This window comes from Narcine bancroftii, chromosome 7 (assembly GCF_036971445.1).
Source record: "Narcine bancroftii isolate sNarBan1 chromosome 7, sNarBan1.hap1, whole genome shotgun sequence".
Taxonomy (NCBI): domain Eukaryota; kingdom Metazoa; phylum Chordata; class Chondrichthyes; order Torpediniformes; family Narcinidae; genus Narcine; species Narcine bancroftii.
Window position 1 is genome coordinate 207468845 of NC_091475.1, and position 25037 is coordinate 207493881.

The 25037-nt window shown below is 43.9% G+C and overlaps 1 protein-coding gene across 1 annotated transcript in view; it reads right to left on the reverse strand.

Annotated features, from left to right (window-relative positions):
* Positions 1-3058: 3058 nt before the first annotated feature.
* Positions 3059-25037, reverse strand: part of acer3 (alkaline ceramidase 3) — a 222321-nt gene continuing 200342 nt past the window's right edge. Inside the window, exons 8-12 of the mRNA XM_069892507.1 lie at positions 24559-24617; positions 20266-20367; positions 15096-15203; positions 9718-9763; positions 3059-4883 (exon numbers count right to left, since the gene is read on the reverse strand). Coding sequence (XP_069748608.1) covers positions 4827-4883; positions 9718-9763; positions 15096-15203; positions 20266-20367; positions 24559-24617 — 372 coding nt within the window. The 3' untranslated portion in view covers positions 3059-4826. The remainder of the gene's footprint in view (positions 4884-9717; positions 9764-15095; positions 15204-20265; positions 20368-24558; positions 24618-25037) is intronic.

Here is a 25037-nt window from a genome sequence, read left to right on the forward strand (position 1 = left end):
GCGCAGCTGGATCTTCAGCAGCGTGGACTCGATGCTGTCGACCTCTGCCATCTCGAGTACTTCGACGTTAGGGATGAAAGGGCTCCAATGAATGTTGAGGATGGAGTGGAGACAACGCTGGTGGAAGCGTTCTAGGAGCCGTAGGTGATGCCGGTAGAGGACCCATGATTCGGAGCCGAACAGGAGTGTGGGTATGACAATGGCTCTGTATACGCTTATCTTTGTGAGGTTTTTCAGTTGGTTGTTTTTCCAGACTCTTTTGTGTAGTCTTCCAAAGGCGCTATTTGCCTTGGCGAGTCTGTTGTCTATCTCGTTGTCGATCCTTGCATCTGATGAAATGGTGCAGCCGAGATAGGTAAACTAGTTGACCGTTTTGAATTTTGTGTGCCCGATGGAGATGTGGGGGTGCTGGTAGTCATGGTGGGGAGCTGGCTGATGGAGGACCTCAGTTTTCTTCAGGCTGACTTCCAGGCCAAACATTTTGGCAGTTTCCGCAAAACAGGACACCGTGAGCAGGAAAGGGCTTTGGCAAATACTAGAGCACATCGGATGCCCCCCAAAGTTCCTCAACATGATTATCCAACTGCACAAAAACCAACAAGGTCGGGTCAGATACAGCAATGAGCTCTCTGAACCCTTCTCCATTAACAATTGTGTGAAGCAAGGCTGTGTTCTCGCACCAACCCTCTTTTCAATCTTCTTCAGCATGATGCTGAACCAAGCCATGAAAGACCTCAACAATGAAGATGCTGTTTACGTCCGGTACCGCACGGATGGCAGTCTCTTCAATCTGAGGCGCCTGCAAGCTCACACCAAGACACAAGAGAAACTTGTCCGTGAACTACTCTTTGCAGACGATGCCGCTTTAGTTGCCCATTCAGAGCCAGCTCTTCAGCGCTTGACGTCCTGTTTTGCGGAAACTGCCAAAATGTTTGGCCTGGAAGTCAGCCTGTCCTTTATGTAGGAAAGATAAAAAATATATAACAAACATTTCGGGCTTGAGCCCTTCATCAAGGTATGAAAAACAGTAGGCAGGTGCCAGAACAAAATTGAGGGGGGAGGGAAACAGTCCCAAAGGCAGGAGGTAAGAGGTGATTAAGGGAGAAAGTGCATACTTCCAAGCAGGGCGAGAAGGGATGACTTTGTAAATGGAGAGGGAACAGAGTGAAGAACTGAAAGAAAGAAGGCAAAGGGAAAAGCTAGCAGAAGCTGGAGAAGTCGGTGTTAATGTCTTCCAGTTAGAGAGTGCCCAGATGGAAAATTTGAAGCGTTGCTCCTCCAATTTACGGGTCATCTTGGTGGGACAGTATACGAGGCCATGGACAGACACGTCAGCATAGAGAGTGGGGCATGGAATTGAAGTAGCTGACCACTGGGAGATCCCTGTCACTGATGTGGACAGAGCAAAGGTGCTCAGCGAAGCGATCTCCCAGTCTGCGTCCAGTCTCTCCAATGTAGAGAAGGCCACAAAGGCAGCACCAAATGCAGTCGATAGCTCTCACCAATACACAAGTGGTTACTTCACTTGAAAAGACTGTTTGCACCCCTAAATGATGGTGAGGGAGGAGGGGTGGGTGCAAGTGTAGCACCCTCTGCAGCCGCAGTAGAAGGGGCCAAGGGGGCGATTAGTGGGAATGGATGTGTGGACGAGGGAGTCATGGAGGGAGCAATCATTGCAGAAGGCAAAGAGTAGAGAAGAGGGGAAGATGTGTCTGGTGGTGGGATCATGTTGTAGGAGGCAGAAATTACTGAGGATATTGTGCTGGAGCCTTATAGGGTGATAGGTGAAGACAAAGTGTGTCCTGTATTTATCAGGTCTGGGGCAGAAAGGGCGAGGCAGATGAGAGGGAAATGGAGGAGATGTGTTTAAGGGCTGAATTGGACGTGGAGGGAAGCCCACATTTGTGGAAGGAGGAGGGCATAATCGGATAATCTGGACTGGAATATCTCATCGTGGGAGCAGAGACAGCAGAGATGGAGAAAGGAATAGAATCCTTACAGGAGAATGGGTGTGAAGAAGTGTAGTCGAGGTAGTTGTGGGAGTTAATGTACGGTTGGCGGCCGTGGGAGGGAGGTGACCAGAGGTGATGAGGTTGGAGATAGTGTTGGAGACAGTGGCTTGATGAGCCGAGGAAGTAGGAGGAGTCTGAGAGCTATCACCTGCCCTTGACAAGGGGGAGGTCAGTGTGTCAGACCACAACAGCACCACCCTTTCCTGCAGGTTTGATCGAGAGATTGGAATTATTGCAGAGGGTGGAGGGCAGAGCATTCAGAGCAGGTGAGATTGAGACGGTTGATGTCTTGGCAGCAATTAGAAATAAAAAGATCCAGAGAGGGCAATTGACCAGGACGAGCTGAACAAGAGGAGCAAGAAGGCTTAAAATGGGAGGAGTCTTGAAATGGAAGGTGGAGAGTTCAATGACGTGGAAGGAAGCCCAGAGACTGAGGTGATGGAAGAAAAGTTCGGCATTGTACTGTGAGCAGAACTTATTAAGGCAGAGGGGGACGAAAGTAAGGTCTCCACTGAGGACTGAGCGCTCTGTCAGAGGGGATGGCAAGCGTCAGAGTGGGAGTTGGTGTGATAGAGTGTGTTGGGGAAGGGGGGGGGGGAAAGATGGAAGATTAGGGAAGTTAGATGGTGGAGATGGAAGGTAGGGGAAGTCAGAGGGGAGAGGTGGAGGGTTGGGAATGCCAAAAATATGAGGGTAGGGGATATCAGGGGGAGTTGGAGGGTAGGGGAGATGGAGGACGGGAGATGAGAGGGTCTGAGGGTTGAGGAGTGATTAGAAATGGGGAGTACAGAGGGGGAGATGGGGCTAAAGTAGGAGAGGTATGGGGGATAGAGAAGGGTTTGGAGTAGTGGTGGTGGTGGGGGAATGAGCCTGTAGGATCCAGCAGCGAGATTGCGACCACAGAAAGCATTTGTGTAATTGGGAGCCTCATTGTGAGAATCAGTTAGAAGCTGCCGGGGCCCAGGTGAGAGTCGGCCTAAGAGTAGTTGGAGCTCTGGTAGGCAGCAGCCAGGATCTCAGCTGGAGTTTACGGGTGAGGGGTTGGGAGCTTCAGTACGTGGGCAGTTTGGGCATAGACAGGAGACAGTGGCTGAGGTGTCTATAGCTATGATAGGCAGATGGTCGGGGCCTAGATAAAAGATGGCAGCCAAGGCAAAAGATGGTGGTTGAGGATCTTGGAGCTCCGGAAAGCAGGTGGCTATGGCCCAGGATAAAGTTGGCGATCAAGGCATCTGGAGGTCTGATGGGCTGGTGGCTGGGGCCAAGGTGGAAACCCGCATGGAAGATGGCAGAGGCGGTAGTCCCTAGGGAGGTGAGCTTGCAATCCTTGATGGACACCAGGTGAGTGTAGAGCTGGTGGTTCAATGTGTGGATATGGTGGCGGATGAAGTACGGGAAAGGTCCATTGCAGACCATGGCCAGCGAGTTCGGAGCTGTGGCAGTGAAACAGCACATTGTCGCTGATATCACCCCATCGTGGCTAGAGAAGCAGAGGAGCAGCAGTCAGTGCTGTGTAGGAACCTCAGATCCTTGTGGGGGCCAAACTGGGAGGCTTGAAACCCCATGAGACACAAGTTGTTGGCATATGCAAGTAGAGAGTAAGGCAACATGGCTTCCCATAGAGCCAGCCCTCTTCCCCCTGCTTGCTGGTGTACCTTCCTTTATCTACCTATTACTTTCTGCCTTTAGGACTGTGCCCCTCCCCTACTCTCTACCATGTTATTCGGGCACCTGCCTACATTTTTAATGAATGATGAAGGGCTCAATCCTGAAACATTGGTTCTGTATCTTTATCTTTGGTATATAAAGTGACCTACTGAGTTTCTCCAGCATGTGTTTTTATTTCAACCATGGTGTTTGCAGACCTTCACGCTTTACCTCCATGAGAGGCACAGATAGGATGGACAGCCAATACCTTTTTCCCCAGGGTGACAGTAGCAAATATCAAAGACATCTGCACAAGGTGAGGGGAGGAAAGTTTAAGAGAGACGTCAGAGTTATGTTTTTTTTACATAGCGAGTAGTAGGTGCCTGGAATGCATTGCCTGGGATGGTGGTGAAGATTGGCACAATAGGGACATTTAAAAGACTCTTTCCTGAATGCAAGGTCATGGCTATGAGGTAGGGAAGGTTTGGAATGTTGAATCGGTTTATATACATCAGCAGAACATCATGGGTGGAACAGCCTGTACTGTGGTGTAATGTTCTATGACTGGAGGAGCAGATTCAATGGGCCAAATGGACCTCTCCTAAGCCTTATGGCATGCCTGACTCATCGCATAGACCTCTTCCCTCCTTCATTGCTTGTACTTGCACCTTTGCGTGCTCACCTCTCGTGTTGAAACACCATGGTTGGAGTTTACATGAAGCAACCCTAAAACCAAATGGTCAAGATTGTGAACAAGAACCCAAATTTTAAAAAAAATGCCATAAAGAGCAATTAGCTTCCAATATTTGTTCAATATTTTGGCCACATATACAAAATCCAATGAACTCTTGTTGCTTAAAGATTTAGTTGGTAGTCTGCAGTCTTACCAAAACCTAGCAACCATAATACAAGGTGCACAATGCCTTGCTTGCCATCTTTACATAATAACTTCCCAATTCAATCCACTCTTACCTGGCAGTGGTTTACAAAAATAAATACAAAAAACACGGCATGATTAGAAATATCTCTCTGCTTTTCTTCTCTTCGTGATCCTGTTGAAACCCTTTCACTCACAAACACCAATTCTGCAGAATCAAGCAAAGCGATTCCCAGGGCTGAGGTGCAACGTGCTTTCTTGTCCCAGGAGATTTTGACTTTCAGATAACTTTAGTGCTTTTTCGGAGGTGTCTCCACCCAAATAACAGGCCAAACTCCAAGCAAAAACTGCAAATTAAAAAAAAACTCCTTAATTTAAAGTAGTCATATAAGGAACTTAACTTATTTTGTTTAGAATGTCTGAAAGTTCATCCCAGATAGTTCTTTTTGAAATGTAGTCACTGTTAACATGGCAAAAACCTGGCAACCATTTTGAGAACAGCAAGGTTCTCACGAGCAAAACAATGTTGGAAGGGAAATTTATTTTAACCAAGTGAGGTGTACAATGGCATGGTTCGTGGAGGTCTGTTAGAGTAAGCCACATACAAACACTTTAAAATATATCTTATTTGAAATACTGGGGACATAGAGGCTTCTCACACACCTTTTTGCAAGAGCTTTGAAGAGTGCTCAAGAGACATCACTAATGGATTCTTGTTTACCCAAAAGCAACAGATGAGAGAGAATGCTGGCTCCGCTATTGTCTGAGGAGACTTGCTGTTGTAAGAGGGTCATGTGGCTTTGCAAGCAGAGAGAGTCAAACAGGCTTTCTCTCAGAGAGAGAGAGATATACAGAGATCACTTGACTGAAACAGGACAAGCTGGCAAGATCGTTTGGAAGACATCCTGGTCAAAGCCCTTGTGGTTCATGCAAGAGGAGAGGACTGGCTGTCTAATGTTTTACTTGGAATAAGTGAAACAGAAAGGAACTCTGTGGTGACCTGAAAGAAAGAGGTTATCATCTGGAGAACTCTCATGGGGCAAGTTTAATCAGCAAGACACTGAGATGACTGATGGAAGTACATCAGTTGTGGATGTCCTGGAACAACACATCTCTCCCTACAAAACCGACAAGAACCTTCATGAGCAATAACCATTTACTGTTTGAGCGCCAAAGCCTGGTGAACTTTATATATGTTCAATTCTGTGCACAGTATAAGAATTGCCTGCAACCAGTGAACTTGGAGGAATGAGAAGTGAGATTGGACTGTGAACCAAAGAACTTTTCTGAACTTGCACACACATTACATTCATGCGTGCTTAGAATTAGATGGGGGTTAAGTTAAGAACATGAGCGGGAATACAATGGGCAACGTATCAGGTTTGAATCTGGAGCTCGGGTTGCCAGTGGTTTGCACCAGTGTCTTTACACCAGTATCTTTACAGCTGCAGAGGCTGAGGGAGAACCGGAGGTAAATCCATGGACACTGAGGGACTCTCTTTTCCTTCTCTTTCTCTCGTTCAGCAAGGGGTGCCAAGTGACAGTAATGGTGATGCTTTGCCTTTCGGCAGGCCGAAGGCAATTTTGTGTAATATTGCACATTTTAACCTATTACATGACAATAAAGGAATCTTGATTCATTGTAGACTTATGGAGGGACTCCTTTTATATTGGACCTTTCTAATGACACATTGACAAAGCTGGTTATGGGATAAATATGTTGGATCAGAACAGTCACTGGGCATCCTTTAAATACATCATCTGAATAGAAAATGATAGGGCCTAGATGGAACATTTCATCCAGAAGATGGCACTCCCTCATTACAGCACTCTGCATTAAGCATGAATTATACGCTCAATCATCTTCAGATGAATCTGAACACACAGTCCACAAATGTGAGCAAGAAGGGTATAAATTTAATTGCCCCCAACTGCAAGGACAATCTCTTCTCTGTGTAAGAGTTTCTGCAAAACAACTAAACATAAAGCTATTAAATGAGATAAGATAGAATCAGGGAGGTTGTTTCCACTGGCAGGTAAGACCAGAACTCGGGCATACGGCCTCCAGATTTGGGAGAGTAGATTGAAGCTAGTAATGAGGAGGATTAGTTTCTCCCAGGGATTACTGAATCTGTGGAAATCTTTACCCAATGAAGTAGCAGAGGCAGCTTTGTTAAATGTAGTTAATACACAGATCGCTCTTTTATTAATTGGGGAATTAAGGGTTATGGGGAACAGGCAGGTAACTGGAGTTGGGTCCACAGCCAAATTAGCCGATAGTGACTGGTGGAACAGGCTCGATGGGCTGGATGGCCGATTTCTGGTTCTGAATTCTTGGCTCTTCCGCTTACAGGAATTAAATTGGCCCAGTATCTGGTTCCTGTTCTGTGGCAGCTTTATAAGAGTCAGTGGTCAAGGGCGTTACCCAAACTAAGATTCTCTGCTGCTGCTTCTCCTTTTGATATTCAGAGAAAGTCAGCACCAATAAAGCCACTGTAAGTCAGGACGAGCCCTGAAGTTGTAGGGCTCATCCAAACCACAAAGTCATATTTCCAAAACCCAGCCATCCATATCTCTCCTCCCCACATCCCCAGTTGTACTACTCACACACTAATGGCAACTCACAGGGGGCAATTAACCTACCAACACGCATCCCTTTGTGATGTGGGAGGAAATTGACAGCATTAACTCATTCCTCTCGTTCTCGTTAATGTGCATAGGCCATCTTAGAAGTTACAACTTAAAGATTGTAAATTTAAATTTCCAAATGCATCCAAATCTTGCCACTCCCTCCTTGTTACACATCTCTGTGTTTCTCTAATTCTGTCACCTTGTTCATCTCCAGCTTTCACTGGCCATCACTGATAGCTGTGCCTTTATCCAAAGTTGTGCAGGCCTACAATGGAACACCTTCGGAAGCTTCATCATGTTTAAGGTACTTAACCATGGTGTACATTCAGGAATGAGTTTTGATTAGGAGGAAGTGACTGGAGTGGTCTCATATTCCATTATTAAAGTTCAAATTTATTTTCAGGGTACATACATATAACCCTGAAATTCTCTTACTTTATATATAAAAGTTTGAATAGGCTGCACTTGAAATACTGCATGCAATTCTGACTGCCCCATTACAGGAAGGATGTGCAGGCTTTGGACAGGGTACAGAAGAGGTTTGCCCAGAATGTGGTCTGGTTTAGAAGGCATGAATTATGGACAAACTTTGGCTGTTTTCTCTGGAGCATAGGAGATGGAGGGAGACCTGATAGAGATTTATAACATTATGAGAGGCATTAAGAGGTTGGACAGTCAGAAACATTATCCCAGGGTACACATAAGAGGGCATCCATTTAAGTTGAGGGGGGAGGAAGTTTAAAGGAGATGTGCGGGCAAATATGTTACCCAGAGAAGCGTAGGTGCCTGGAATGGGCTGCCAGGAGTAGTGATGCAATCAGATAAAATAGTTGTATTTAAGAGGCTTCTAAATAGATACGTGAATATGATGGAGGGATATCTAACCAGTGCAAGGAGTAGAGTTTTAGTTTGATTGGGACAGTATGGTTGGCACAGACATGTGGGCCAAAGGGCCTATTCTTGAGTCTAACTCTTTCTGAGAATTTCCCTCAAAGGAAGATATTCCCTTGGATTTGGAACTCACCATATCTATGATGATAGCATCTTTACTGGCAATATCTCATTCCTCTGTTCTTGTCAGCCAACTTGAAAATTATTAATTACCCAACACAACCAAGTTTTCAATTTCATAAAAACTCACCTAGAAATGCGTATGTCGGTTTTGCCAGTTGTATATGGTTGTTTGTCAGGCCACAGGGAGTAAGATCTTATGAAAAGACTTCATCTTAGAAAGAGGCACTGTGCATTGTGTGTGTATATGTAAATAAACCATGCCCCAGAGAAATACTTTTCAATCAGGTTGTATATGTACAATCAGGTGATAATAAATTTGAATTAAAAGTGGCAATGCAGGTAGATATGGTGGTGAAGGAGGCATTTGGCAACATCCCTGAAGATCTGTCCATATTGATGCAATCATGAAGAAGGCTTGCCAGCAGCTATAGTTTGTGAAGAGTTTGAGGAGGTTTGGAAGGTCACCACAGGTGTTCTGTGGAGAGCATTCTCACTGGTTGTACCACTATCTGTTATGGAGGTGCCAATGCACAGGACAAGAAAAAAAGCACTACAGAGAGTTGTGAACTCAGCCAGTGCCATCACAGGCATCAGTTTCCATTCCATCGAGGACGTCTACAATAGGTGGCGTCTTAAGAAAACCTCAAAGACCCTTATCTTCCAGGCCATGCTCTCTTCACACTGCTACCATCAGGAAGGAGGTCCAGGAGCCTGAAGATGAACACCCAGTGGAACAAGGGCAGCTTCTTCCCCTCTGCAATTATATTTCTGAATTGATAATGAACCACAGACACTAACTCACTCTCTCTTATTTTTGCACTAATTTATTTATTTTTCAAATCCAACTTTATAGCAATATTTGAACTGTGGTACTGCTGCCAAAGAAGGAATTTTCTGACGCTCATGACAAAAAATTCTGATTGCGGCATATTTGCCTTCATCAGAAGAAGGGATGGCATGTTACAGCTGAGACCATACTGGACTATAGTGCGCAGTTTTGGTCACCTCGCTACAGAAAAGAGAGTGTTACCTGGATTTAGGAAAGATTCATGAGAATGCTGCCAGGACTGGTCGGGATGAATTATAAGGAGTGGTTGGATGTTTATAACCCAAACAATTTAAAAACTTACCTGGCTTCTAGGTTTTACACAAACTATTGCTTGGAATTTAGAACAGGAGCTTTGTTGGGAACTCGATAGGGCAGAGAGGCAGGAGCTGACAAGAGAGAAAGAAGCTACTTCTAGTGTTTAGAAAATGCAGTTGATAAGTTAGATATGGATTGTTCAATAGTCAGGAAACAGTGCTACACATAAAGGGTGGTAGAAGTTCATACTATTTCTAAGTTTCAAATCAGGGACAGATTTATATGGTTAAGGAGTTTGATGTTCAAAAATCAGTTTAAACTCCTGTTTCAGTTACCATGAGAAAGGGCTGATAATTGTTATGTTCAAGAGATAGGCTTTTAATTCAAACACTTTGTGGGAACATGACTTCCAGAAAACAAAATCAAACTTCTGATATAAAGTCTTGGCTTACCTTCACTTTAGGCCTGTATTTCAAGTATAACGTTCTTGTGTACATACTGAAAAATATAAACAGAAATCAGAGATAATCAGACAGAAATACATGTTGGAATTTGAAATCTGTGATTAAAGATTAAACCATGGTAAGTATCGGTGGAGCTCATCATTATTCTGCCTATTTCAACGTCACTAATCCAACTCACGGCCAAACATTAGAACCATAGAATACGACAGCACCGAAACAGGCCATTCTGCCTACCTAATCTGTGCCAAACTAGATTTTTGCCCAGTGCCATTGACCTGCACCTGGACCATAACCCCTATCCAATGTCAAAATCAAGCCGGCATCCACCACTTTAGCTGGCAGCTTGTTCCACACTCACTACTCTCCGGGTCAAAAAAATCCCTTTAATGTTCCCTTTAAAATATTTCACCGTTCATCCTTAACCCATGTCCTCTTCTTCTTGTCTAACCCAACCTCAGAGGAAAAAGAATGTTTGCATTTACCCTATTGATACCCGTCATAATTTTAAATACTCAGCTGAGTGAGCCTGGACTGCAGGCAATAAAATAAAGAATTGAGAAAAATCTTAACAATTAGAACATTTTCTATTTTTTGCCCCATTAATATTACTAAGAACTTTTGTTTTACTAAATTTGTCATAAGGGGCGTGATGTTGAGGCTTTATAAGGCCCTGGTGAGACCTCACTTGGAGGATTGTGAGTTGTTTTTGGCTCTTATTTAAGAAAGGATGTGCTGACATTGCAGGGGGTTCAGAGGAGGGTCATAAGGATGATTCAGGAAATGAAAGGGTTATTGTATGAGGAGGGTTTGACAGCTCTTGGCCTGCACTCAGTGTAATTTAGGAGAATGAGAGGGGACCTCATTGAAATATTATGAACATAAAAGGTGTGGACAGAGTAGATGGAGAAAGGTGGTTTCCCACGGTGGAAGAGTCTACGACAAGAGGGCACAACTTCAGGATATTGAAGGGCATCTACTCAGAACAGAGATGCAGAGGAATTTATTCAGCCAGAGGGTGGTAAATCTGTGGAATTTGTTGCCACAGGCTGTTATGAAGGCCAGGTCATTAGATGCATTTAAGGCAGAGTTTGATATATTCTTGATTAGCCAGGACCTCAAAGGTTATGAGGAGAAGGCCAGGCAGTGGGGCTAGGTGGAAAAATGGATCAGCTTGTGATCAACTGGCAGGGGATAATTGATGGGCTGATTCCAGTCCTAAATCTTATGTTTAATTAATTTGCCCTTGCGTAATCTGCTTGCATCAATTCAATTTGTTTCTACCTACTGATGTGCTATGGCAGCATTCAATGCTCGAGGGGCTGCCATTATCTTTTCTGAATGTAAACATAAACAAACCCCACACTGATCCTCCTGCCAAGGCAGCCCGTGACTCACGCCATTCCTGAATTGGAAGACTGTGGATCCAACTCCAGAGACATTAAAAGTGAAGTACTGAGGTAGGCCACACTGTCACAGATCTTACTTTTCAATTAGACATTAAACTATTTGTTTGAAAATCATAAGGAGGCATCGATAGGGTGGACAGTCAGAATCACACACAAGAGGACACATGTTTAAGGCGAGAGGAAGGATGTTTAAAGGGAGGCGTGCAGGGCAAATATTTTACCCAGAGAGTGATAGGTGCCTTGAATGGGCTACCAGGAGCTGAGTTTTAGTTTGATTTGGACATCATGTTTGACACAGATCTGTGGGCAAAAAGAATGTTCCTGTTATGTCCATGGGGTTGATCAGTCTCATTATGCGAACATAAAATGGCCTATGCAATGTGTTAATGACGAGGAGGAGAATTTACCCCCCCCCCCCCCCCCCCCCCCGGGGATTAATTAATCCTCAATCAACATCACTGTCACTAGAATATTCACACATGTGAGAATCAGGTAGCCCTCACCACATCTGTCCTTGACCTGTCAATTGTCAGAGTGAGACTAAATGAAAACTTGAGGAACATATTCGATCTAGTAGCATAAAACCCAAAGCATGAATGCTTCAGGTAACCCAGCACCCCAAACCAGTTCCTCTGTTTCCATCTGCTCCCATTTTCCTGACCCATTCCAGTACTCACTTTACTCTCAATTCTCTCCCACCCTCCACGAGTACTCTCCTCCCCTTCCCTCCTTGCTGACTCCCCTTCCCATCTTTGTCTCAAGAAAGAATCCTGATCCAACTGGTGACTATCCACTTCTTTCCATGGACACAGAAATGCTGGAGGAACTCAGCAGCTCTCTCAGGGTCCTTTGGAAATAAAGATACAGTTTAAAAAAAACCCGGTATCCGGCACCTATGGGGATTAGTAGATGCCTGTTAAGTGAACTGTCCAGTTGCTTGAGATTGGGTGAGTATGATTGACAAACTAACTGATAGGGGGTGCCATTTTTAAACTTTTGTACTTTTTACCTTTTTTTTCCAGTGAGTTTTTTTTTTTGCCGGTTGCTTGAGGTTGCCGGTTCCTTGAATTCCAGATGACGGGGATTTTACTGTATATAACCGACATTTCAGGCCTGCGCCTGCATTATGCTTATTCCTTGAAGAAGGGCTCAGGCCCGAAAAGTTGGTTATATTTCATTACCTCCTATGGACTCTGCAAGTCGGGCTGAGCTCCTCCAGTATTGCTCTGTTTTTAGTCCAATCACGGCATCTGCAGACTTCAGTGTTTCTCCCCATGGACGTTGTCTAACCTGCTGAGTCCCTCCAGCATCTTTGTTTCCTTATTGTTTCTTCAATTTTGATTAGCTTAAATTCCACAGTGCACCAAACCAAGATCATGAATTCTTTAAAATGTTCTTTGACACAATTTAAAAATAAATACTATTTTACTAAATGAGGATGTCACTGAAGAACCTAGTAATTAACAGTCCTTAATGGCGAGATCCCTTTTGTCCAGAGCAGTTCTTCTGGTGCTAGGACTACGAGAGTACTGACAGGATTTAGATTTACTGATAATATTGTGTTTCCAAGATAGTAGGAATGACAGATTTTATATTTTTCGAAATTAGTTTCAAACGAACTGTACAATGAATCATCTGCAGGGTAAATTGAGCTTATTAGGCTCTTTTGGACAAGGTATCCAAATTTGCTTTGTATATTTCTTGGCTCAGTGACAATAAAGTTGAATCTAATCCAATTTGCACGAATACAATACAACTTTAATGGCAGTAGTTCATGAGTACCTGATTCATTCTCCAGTCACCTCCTTAATATTTCTCTTCAACAAAAAAAAATCCACTGGAGGAACTCAGTGGGTTCAATGGGGAACAAAAGGGTGTTTCAGGCCAGAATTCTTCACCAAGACTGAAAATGCAAGTGAGATAACTGGTACAATGGGTTCAGGATGGGAGGGGATGTCTAGGGACCAGCGAGGGATTGATGAACCAGAGAGGAGTGAAGGAGGACAGAAAATTTAATTGGCAGGTGCCAGACAAGGGGAGAGAGAGGCAAGAGAAGTCAGAATTAGAATTTATTGTCATGAACAAGTCACAATATTCTACGTTTTTGCAGTAGCGTCATGGTGCAAACATTCAGAGGACAAACTATCTTACAACAATAAATATTTGTTAAAAAGTGCACAAAAAGTAAGGCTGTGTCTTTGGTTCATTGGTTATTCAGGAATAGCGGGGAAGAAGCTGTCCTTGTGCCGCTGAGTGCTCGTCTTTAGGCTCCTGTACCTTTTCCCTGATGGTAGCAGAGTGAAGAGCGCCTGGCCTGGGAGGTGGGGGGGTCTTTGAGGACAGAGGCTGCTTTTTTAAGAGACCGCCTCATGTAGATATTCTCGATGGAGTGAAGTCTGGTGCCTGTGATGTCGCAGGTCAAGTTAACAACCCTCTGGAGTTTTTTTTGTCCTGCAGGCAGTGATGCAATCAGCCGGAATGCTCTCCACAATACACCCATGGAACTTCAAAACAAATATGTAGTGCTAGAACAAGCAAGATAGACATTTGGATTGCATTTGGACAATGGAAGATGAATGTTTCAATTAGAATTGAATTGAGATTCATGAGTGTTTATGAACCCTTCATCAGCTGCTCGAGCAGTCATGGATCTTTATGGCCATGTTTCCAGTCAATAATGACATCCAGGCTGTCGAAAGTACAGGTTCAACAATAGGGATCATTGCAGTAATTTAGCTACCTTGTTACACAACAGCAAAATAAAATGATGAAAAATATTCTTACTTCCAGTGAATAGGATGTGCAGGTAGAGACCTTGAAAAGCAGGAACATTGCAACAAGATAATATAGCTGGTGGTATTTTCAAGGCCTGATTTCTTGAACTCATTAGTGGAGTCAGTTAAACATCCGAACCCAAGCTTTATTTGAGCTAATTAATAAGCTAAAGATGTGGCACAAACATACCAAGGGAACTAAAACATAGCTTTAAGATCATAAGATAGAGGAGCAGAAGTAAGCTATTCAGCCCATCGAGTCTGTCCCACCATTTAATCATGAGTTGATCCATTTCCTTACTCAGCTCCACTGTCTGGCCTTCTCCCCAAACCTTTGATGCCTTGGCTAATCAATAACCTATCAATCTCTGCCTTAAATACACCAATGACTTGGCCTCCACAGCCACCTGCAACAAGATTTATCACCCTTTGGCTGAAGAAATTCCTGGGCATCTCTGTTCTGAGTAGATGCCCTTTATATCTGAAGCTGTGCGCTCTTGATCTAGATTTTCCCACCATGGGAAATAACCTTTTCTACATCTGTATGCATGAAAGGTAAGACAGTGTCTTTGGTTCATTGATTATTCAGGAATCTGATGGCAGCGGGGAAGAAGCTGTCCTTGTGCCGCTGAGTCTACTCTGTCCATGCCTTTCAACTTTCAGAATCAGAATTTATTCTCACAAAGATGTCACGAAATTCATTGTTTGGTGGCAGCATCACAGGTGCAAATGATTATATAGACCACCTTACAAAATAAATAAAAATAGTGCAAGAAAAAGAAAAAGACAAAATAATGTAGTGTCTATGGTTCATTGTTTGTTCAGGAATCTGATGACAGAGGGGAAGAAGCTGTCCCTGTGCTGTTAAGTGCTGCCCTTCAGGCTCCTTTGAAATGCTTCAATGAGATCTGCCCTCATTCTCCTAAATTCCAATGAATACAGTCCAAGAGCTATCAAACGCTCCTCATATGATGACCCTTTAATTCCCAGAATCATCCTCTTTTGAGCCCTCTTCATATTTTTTCTGAGGTGAGGAGACCAAAAAATGCTCACCATATTCCAAGCGAGGTCTCATCAGTGCCTTATAAAGCCTCAACATCACGTCTTTGCTCTTATATTCTATTCCTCTTGAAATGAATAGTTATACACCAGTGATAAACAACAAGAACTCTGCCATTAAGCTTACCTGAAGAGAATGTGCAGGTAAGAGCCTAGGCCTGTTAGAATATGCCACCATGCGTGAAATTGTGTCAGGGCACCAAGGATATGGAGTGGTACCTTTTGCCTTATCTGCCTGAGGAAAGCAAAAAAAATGTCCATTACATTTCAAGTTACATACTGCATTTTACCCAGCTATCTCTTCAGGTACTGAGGTGCAATACACAAACATTTAGACATATATACAGCACGGTATCAAGCTTTTTTGGCCCATGAGCCAGTGCCGCCCAATTACACCCAATTGATCTACAACCCCCGGTACATTTTGAATGGTGGGAGGAAACCGGAGCGCCAGGAGGAAACCCACGCAGACAGAGAGAATGTAGAAACTCCTCACAGACAGCGCTGGATTCGAACCCTGGTCCCGATCGCTGGTGCCCTAACAATGCTGTGCTAGCCTCTATGCTAACTGGGCCACCCTCAATGTTAACCTTGCTGCCCTCACGCCAACCGTGCCAGCCTGCTAAATGTGCTGGAGAAACTCAGCAGGCCACACACCGTCTGTAGGATATAAATTTTTGGACCTGGAGTCTTCACCAGGTCGACTGATGAGCAGTTAAGTGGATGGCAGTGACACTGGTCACTTGTAAGCATTGATGACCAATTACAGATGGACTCAGAGATCCTTCTAAAATAGATCATGGCAAAATTCTTGCTCAATGTAAATAAAATGGAAGTTATTTTATCCCTCCATTTCCATTTAGGGCAAGAAGTTTAGCAGCTATGTTCTTCAACCCAGTTTGTATCAAAGCTCTCAGCAAACATCCCTTCATATAACCATCGAACCATTTACGGAGCGGAAACAGGCCATGTTGGCCTTACGAGTCCGCACCGGTCACTGATTTTGGGCGCCCTCTTCAGGCATGGATTAGCTTTGCTCAGAAATGGCACCTTGCAGATTTAGACCGTAGACAATTGCCAACAAAGCACAAAAAGAGTCAGGAAAGAGTCAGAGAACTGAAAATGGGGTAGGCCCTTCAGGAGTACCATAGAGAAAACTAATTATAAATCAGGAAGGCAAAGCAAGGGAACGACACATCACCCACAGACAAGAGTACAGAAAATCTTTGGATGAGGATAAGGAAAGTGCAGAGGCCATTGGGGGCAATGTAAAACCAGAGGATATGGGCAAGGTTTTAACGTAAGAGCTCCTTTAGATTTACTGAGGATACCCTACAGGTGGAGAATTCTGAGAGGAGGATGGTCAAATTTGAGCACCCTAGGGGGAGAGCAGGTGCGATTTGGATACCTCGAGCTTGGGTACACCGCTGAGCAACAGGCCGTGCCACTATGAAGGTTACCGTGGCGCCGACAGTGGCAACATCGGAGGAGGCGGCGAGGTCCATGGCCACGCGATGTCTCTGAAAGGACCATTTTGCGCTTCTCTTTCTTGTTTTAATCACGGTGCTGGACTAGTTGGCGACTCTTTGCCTTTGCAGGGCAAACAAAGGAAAGATTTTTTTTATACATGACGATAAGTTGAATCTTGATCTTGAACGTTATTATAACAGGGCAAAAAAACCCCAGAGTCTGATAGATGAATCTGAGACTAATATGGGAGATGTGAGAATACATTATAGGGGCCCTGATCGTGATTTAAAAAAAATATTCAATGACCACAGGCCAGATGAATGAGGGGATAACAAATGTCGTGCTTTTAATTCAAGAAAGACTGTTGGAATAAACTAAGACACGACAGGTCTAACAGTGCAACATCTGTAAGAAGGAAGTTATGGAAAAGAAATTTGAGGGATAGATTAATTTATACTTGACAAGCAGGTAAATAATCAAAGATGGTCAGCGTGTCTTTGTTAGTGGCAAGTTCCATCTGACCCGTAAGTTTGCCCCTCAAGCTTTCTATGCTCTGGTGAATAAAGTCTCAACCTATCCAAACTCTCCCCATAACTTAAGGTAGTCCAGAAGCTTAGATCCCTTGTGATCCAAAGCAAGATGGCAAATTTGATTCAAAACTGGTGTGATGATAGGAAGAAGATGAAGAGTTCTTTTTGAGATTGGAAGCCTACGATTAGTGGTGTATCACAGAACATAAAAGCAGGGAAAATATACTACAACTTAATAAAGCAGGTGGAGTACAATGTGTATTTCTGATCGTCACACCAGAGAATAGATGCGATTGCTTTGGAGAGGGTATACAGGAGAGTCATCAGGACATTGTTTGGGAAAGACCATTTCAATTAGGAGGAGAGACCAGATAGGCTGGGTTTATCTTTCTCAGAGTGGAGAAAGTTAAGGAGGGACCTGATGCCATGTGTAGATGGAAGGAAACTTTTCCCCATAGCAAAGGCGCTTAAAGGGCAGAGGACTAGGAGATTTGGAGAGGATCTGTGGAAGATCTTTTCTTCCCAGAGGCTGTTTGGAATTTGAAGCACCCACACCAAGGGTGGAAGAGGCAGCTCCAGAAACATACAGTTAGTATCCAGACGAGAACTTGAATTATGAAGGCACATCGGGCTATGTCCAAGTGCTGGGAAATAGGATTCGTACAAATGGACATGGACATTGTGGGCTGAAGCACTGTTTCTGTGCATAATGACTCCATGACTCTGTTCTAACAACTTGAGCTGATATTGGAAAGGGTACAGAGGAGGATCACAAGGATGGTACCGGGAATGAAAGGGTTATCATATTAGGAGCGTTTTATAACTCTTGGCCTGGGATCGTTGGAATTTAGGAGAATGAGGGATGATCACATTGAAACATTTTGAATGTGGAAAGGCATGGGCAGAGTAGATGTGGAAAGATGGTTTCCCATGGTGGGAGAATGAAGGACAAGAGGGCAGAGTGGAAGGGCATCTGCTTAGAACAGAATTTCTTTTCTTATTTCTTAGAATAAAATATAATTTCTTTGGCCAGAGGGTGGCAATTCTGTGGAATTTGTTGTTGCAGGTGGTTGTGGGGTGATATGTTCTTGATTGGCCAGGGCATCAAAGGTTATGGGGAGAAGTCCAGGCAGTGGGACTGAGTGGCAAAAGGGATCAGCTCATGATTAAATGGCAGGGCAGTCTTGATGGGCTGAATAGCCTATTTCTGCTCCTATGTTCTACGGTCTGAAAAACATAATCCTAGAACACAAAAAAAATGAACATCCAGCCCTCCATGCATGTCCAGGTCGTTCAAAGAGTTACCTAATTAATTTAATTTTTAATTTAATTTAGACATAGAGAATGGTAACAGGCCCTTCCAGCCCACAAGCCTGTGCAATCTAAATACCCCAATTAACCTACCAGCCCCGTACATTTTGGGGAGTGGGAGGAAACCAGAGCACCCAGAGGAAACCCACGCAGACATGGAGAGAACGCACAAACTCCTTGCAGTCAGTGCTGGATTCAAACCCAGGTCACTGGTGCTTAATAGCATTATGCTATCTGCAATCCTTGATTTTTCCTCTTGGCTACACAATTTTTCTTTCGAGTATTTATCTATTTCTCCCTTTTCCAAATGAGTGCACAATCCACAATTTGCGGATGTAATCTAGATCACAGTTGGTTTGCTTTCTGACAAAATAAATTCTCCTCTTATCCCTCAAGATCATTTTGTTAATTACTCATCCTCTTGCCCATGGAAACATTTACTTTGCTACTTCCAGCTGAAGTCAACCATTGATTCTCAAACGATAACCACTACTTCCTCGTTATGCACTTCATGTCCTTCTTTGCAAAGTCAGGGATCTCATAGGAACTTTTCAAATGCCAACCAACTTGAATAGTCAATGTTTTTAGTTCATTGTCATGCTTCACCTGGTACAATGAGAAGGATTCTCTCACAAGCGTTCTAGCAAGTCAATTTTCACATTCAAGCACCCAAACAAAGAGTACAGTTACAGAGCACCTTTAATGCATATTCCCTAGGTATTTCTGTCCTGCACCATTTTTAAAAATCTTCTTCAATGCAATTACATCCTTCCTGAAGTGAGATGACCAGATACAGGTCAAGTACCCCGTATCCAAAGATCCGAAAACCAAAAAGATCCAAAAACCACACATTTTTTTTAAGCGCTGATATGACTTCACAAGTTGTAAAAGAATTGCCCATGTGGGGCTCTGATGCTCTGTTGGCCCCAGTTTGGTAACAACAGAGCTCTGTGGTACAAAACAAAATCTTTGCTTCTGGCTGGGAAGATGCCAAACGGAGCTGGGTCCAAGTTTTCACCATTGGCTGAAGCTGGAGTCAGCGATGGCGACTTCATTCTTAACATCGGGTATCGTGCTGTCCACATAAAAGTCACCTAGGGCTCCCGGGCAAGAGGTGGGACCGTAGTTGGGGGCCGGTTGCAGCAGTGGGGAGATGTCAGGACCAGAGGCGGTGGTGGGGAGATGTCAGAACTGGTGGCAGTGGTGGTGGGGAGGTGTCAGGAGTGGTGGTGGCAGTGGGGAGGTGTTGGGACTGACAGTGGCGGGGAGGTGTCGGGGACTGGCAAAGGCGGTGAGGAGGTGTTGAGGATCGGTAGCAGCAGTAAGTAGGAGATGGGAACCGGCAGAAAGGATGTGTCGGGGATTGGCAGTGGCAGCAGGAAGGTGTCGGTGACTGGCGACTATTCTGCCGACGATACTGTGCTGCTTAGTTCCATTGTTCTCAACACCGAAAAACGTCTGCTCCCAAGCGTTCCGGATACAGGGTACTCAACCTGCAGTATCTTACAGCTGGTGTTTAACTACCATTTGGTTGATTCTGTCAAGCTGCAAATTTTCTTTAAAATTCGGTCAGAGGTTTAGTTACGTGATTCTGCTGGAAGCAACTGCACTCTGTTTCCATGTTTAAAAAGATAGAGAATACCAAGGCAATTATAAAACTCAGGACACAAGGGTGCTGGAGGAACTCAGCAGGTCATGAAGCATCCATGGAACATCTTGATGTTTCAGGCCTGAGCCCTTCATCAGGAATCGAAACAACCAGGCTCATCCTGAAATCTCAACTGTCTCTTGCTTTCCATGGATGCTATATGATCTGCTGAGTTCCTCCAGCAATTTTGCATGTTATTCCAGTCCTCCAGCATCTGCAGTCATCTTGTTTAACCTAAAACTCAGGACAGCTGACTTCCTTCATGGGGATCAAAAATGTTACTGCAATATATTGGTCTCCTCTAAAATGGTATTAGAAAAAGTAGAATAAAACTGTACCTCAAATTATCACACAAGATGTTGTCTACATTCCAGAGAACAAAGCCCATCATAAATACACCTAGCGAGGTATAGGCAAGGGGCCTCAGCCATGGGTGGACCCTGGAAGAAAAATAAAGGTAATTAAGGCAGTGTACTTGTATTTCATGCCCTAAAACACTTTACTCTCTGTATTATTTTTGTTGGAATTAAATGTCAGAATCAGATTTATCGTCATGAACCTATGTCTCGAAATTTATCGCATTGTGACAGCAGGGTTGTGCAGAACAAGGTGAAAAATTACTATAAATTACAATTCCGTAAATAGATTTAAAAAATAAATAACTAGGGCAAAAAAGAGAAAATGTGAGATAGCGTCCATAGGTTCATTGTCCATTCAGAAATCTGATGACAGAGGGGAAGAAGCAGTTTGTGTTTTCAGGCTCCTATACCTCCTTCCTGATGGTAGCAGTGAGAAGAGGGCATGGCCTGGGTGGTGAGGATCCTTGAGGATAGAAGCTGTTTTCTGAGGCACCACCTCTTAAAGATGTCCTTAATGCAGTGAAGACTGAAGGCCATGATGGCGCTGGCCGAGTTTACAACCCTCTGTAGCCTGTTACTGTCATGTGCTTTGGCACCTCCATACCAGACAGTGATACAACCAGTCAGAATGCTCTCCACTGCACTCCTGAAGAAATTTGTAAAAGTCTTTGGTGACATACCAAATCTCTTAAAACTCCTAACAAAATGTAGCTTTTGACGTGCCTTCTTCATGATTGATTCAACAAGAAGGCCCCAGGATAGATCTTCAGAAGTGTTGATACCCAGGAATTTGAAATTTCTTACCCTCTCCATTGTTGACCCCTCGATGAGGACTGGTTTGTGTTCTCCTGATTTCCATCTCCTGAAGTCCACAATCAGTTCATTCGTTTTGCTGCTGTTGAGTGCACAGTTTGTGTTGTGACATCACTCAACTACCTGATCTATCTCAGTTCTGTACGCTTCCTCATTGCCATCTGTGATTCTGCCGGCAACCATGGTGTCATTGTCAAATTTGTAGATAGCATTTGAATTTGAAAACCAACAAGGTCGGGTCAGATACAGCAATGAGCTCTCTGAACCCTTCTCCATTAACAATGGCGTGAAGCAAGGCTGCGTTCTCGCACCAACCCTCTTTTCAATCTTCTTCAGCATGATGCTGAACCAAGCCATGAAAGACCTCAACAATGAAGACGCTGTTTACATCCGGTACCGCACGGATGGCAGTCTCTTCAATCTGAGGCGCCTGCAAGCTCACACCAAGACACAAGAGCAACTTGTCCGTGAACTACTCTTTGCAGACGATGCGTTTTAGTTGCCCATTCAGAGCCAGCTCTCCAGCACATAACGTCCTGTTTTGCGGAAACTGGCAAAATGTTTGGCCTGGAAGTCAGCCTGAAGAAAACTGAGGTCCTCCATCAGCCAGCTCCCCACCATGACTACCAGCCCCCCCACATCTCCATCGGGCACACAAAACTCAAAACGGTCAACCAGTTTACCTATCTCGGCTGCACCATTTCATCAGATGCAAGGATCGACAATGAGATAGACAACAGACTCGCCAAGGCAAATAGCGCCTTTGGAAGACTACACAAAAGAGTCTGGAAAAACAACCAACTGAAAAACCTCACAAAGATTAGCGTATACAGAGCCGTTGTCATACCCACACTCCTGTTCGTCTCCGAATCATGGGTCCTCTACCGGCATCAGCTACGGCTCCTAGAACGCTTCCACCAGCGTTGTCTCCGCTCCATCCTCAAAATTCATTGGAGCGACTTCATCCCTAACATCGAAGTACTCGAGATGGCAGAGGCTGACAGCATCGAGTCCACGCTGCTGAAGATCAAACTGCGCTGGGTAGGTCACGTTTCCAGAATGGAGGACCATCGCTTTCCCAAGATCGTGTTATATGGCGAGCTCTCCACTGGCCACCGAGACAGAGGTGCACCAAAGAAGAGGTACAAGGACTGCCTAAAGAAAGCTCTTGGTGCCTACCACATTGACCACCGCCATTGGGCTGATATGGCCTCAAACCGTGCATCTTGGCACCTCACAGTTTGGCGGGCAGCAACCTCCTTTGAAGAAGACCGCAGAGCCCACCTCACTGACAAAAGACAAAGGAGGAAAAACCCAACACCCAACCCCAACCCACCAATTTTCCCCTGCAACCGCTGCAACCGTGTCTGCCTGTCCCGCATCGGACTTGTCAGCCACAAACGAGCCTGCAGCTGACGTGGACATTTACCCCCTCCATAAATCTTCGTCCGCGAAGCCAAGCCAAAGAAGATTTGAATTGTGCCTTGCCACATCGTAATGGGTTTAGAGAGAGTAATCATTGGGCTAAGCGCATATCCTTGAGGATGCAGTCATTTTGATTACCTGATGGATGTTATTGGTATCGATGTCAAAATCAGACCACAATGCATTGTGCTGATGTAGATGAACAAGATAAAAGATGTAATCAAGGACTGAATTATAACATCTAAAATCCCTGAACACATGTGCCTCCTAATGGTGGATTTCGCCAAGTTGTCTCTAAACCTCGATGAATCCCAGAATCATGGTCAGGTAAGAAAAAAATTTTGAGGATGGAGCGGATGCAGGCTGCCAGCACGTGATATGATGGCAATGCTGGATGTATGAAATTAATTTGTTTAAACTAATCTGTCATAATTACATTCCAAACTGACAAGCCAAAGAGAATCGAAATGGAGGTCATGAAATTTGAAAACTCTTCAAAGAGATGGACTTTGAGTGAAAATAGTATCATGTACTATAAACATTACATCAAAAGATTGAATGCAAGAGAACCTAACATTCTCAAACCAAATTTACCTCAGATATCAACTTCTATCATGCTGTAAATAAAATTTAAAAAACCTAAACAATAGAAAGTCCTGGCAGGTTAAGATGCATCTGTGGAGAGAGTTCAGCAAGTGTTTCAGGTCAGTGACCTCTCAATGATTCTGTTTCTCTCTCAACCAATTTACTGAGTATGTCCAGCATTTTATTTTAATATTCAATTAAAGCTGGTTATGTATTGTGGTGAAGACAAAATGGTGGCAATTTTCATCAGAGATGAACAGAGAATTATCTGTCCATCATCCTGAGTTCAAAGGCGAAAGAGAAAATGTATTCAGCATGAGAGTGGTTCCGTTGCAATGATGTGGCAATGATGCAAAGAATATAAAAACGACAAAGAGCTGAAATGGATCTGGGAGGACCAGGCAAGGGTCAAGTTGACCACACTAATGTTCAAAGTGCAAGAAAACAAGCACACAAAATCAAAAGGAGAAATAATATTTTGAAAACTCCATGTTTAACATGTTCTGTTAAAGTCAATTCAACGATTTTCCTCATATTTATTTTCTTATTTATTGTGTACAATTCTGGTTGACCCATTACAGGAAAGACGTGGAGGTTTTGGAAAGGGTACAGAAAAATTTACCCAGATGCTGGCTGGATTAAAGGGGATGAGCTATAAGGAGAGGTTGGACAGAAAAATTTGGGTTCACTTCTCTTAAGCGTCGGGTGCAGAGGGGGAGACCCGAGAGAGGCTTATACCATTATGAGAGGCATTGATAATGCTACACTGTCAGAAGTTAAATAAGAAAGTTGAAGGCACTGTGATTGTAGTTTACACAGAAATGCCAGAGAAACTCAGCAGGTCACATAGCATTCTTTATGTAGCAAAGCTAAAGATGCATCATGTTTCGGGCCTGAGCCCTTCATCAAGGTATGAGCAAAATACAGGCAGTTGTCTGAAAAAATAGTTGGGGGAGGGGGTGAGCAGAGGGAGGAGTACAGGTCAACAGGCAAGATGTCATAGGTGGATATGGATGGGAGGGCACAAAGGGAAAAACAAGCTGAGAAGTAACAGGGAGAGGGGATAGCTTTCTGGACACTGTCAGAATTCTTTTACCCAGATCAAAATGTCACACATGAGAGGATATACTATACATTTAAAGAGTGGTGGGGGGGCTGGGGGAGAAAGGGGGTGCAGGTCAAGTTTTTTTAATTTAAAAATACAAAGGTGGGTACCTGTAACGGGCTGGGTAATGGATGAAGAAGCTACGAGCTTAGCATTTAAGAGGCTTCTTACTGAACAGACAAAGATGCAGAGAATAGAGGGATAGGGATCATGTGCAAGGAGCAGAGCTTTAGTTAAAAACCTTCTGTGTCACTTGGAAACCTTTAAGGAATCACAATCATTAATGCATACCTGTAAGACCACAGAGTTTGAATAATTAAGTGCCGTATTTGAGTGTGACTTACCATGTGACAATATATATTGATCGTAGGACTAAGCAGCCAACCAGAAAACCATACATAACCTGAAACAATGGAAATGAAGTTAGTATGAGTGCAGAAGTAAAACATGAAAGTTTGCAGATACTGATATATAAAGTACATTGTTTGACCTCCAGCTTTGTGTTTTTAGCATGAGTTCATATAGGTTAGGTCATTGTCGAGCACAGAGATCACATCTGCAACTATGAACAAATAAACATGCCCAACCACTAATTAGCTTGTAAAACATTACAGACATAAGAGGCTGGAAGCTGAATCAAATGACAAACTAATGGAGGCAATCAGTGGTCGAGCAGCATCTGTGAGGAGAACAAAATTGTCTATGTTTGAGAAAGAGACTCTGCATCACAATTAAGAGTATCTGGTTTAAAGATGATAGTCAAGGGGCTTAGACAGGGGCCAGTATATGATAGGTAGAATAGGGGCTGGCTAGAGAGGGGCCA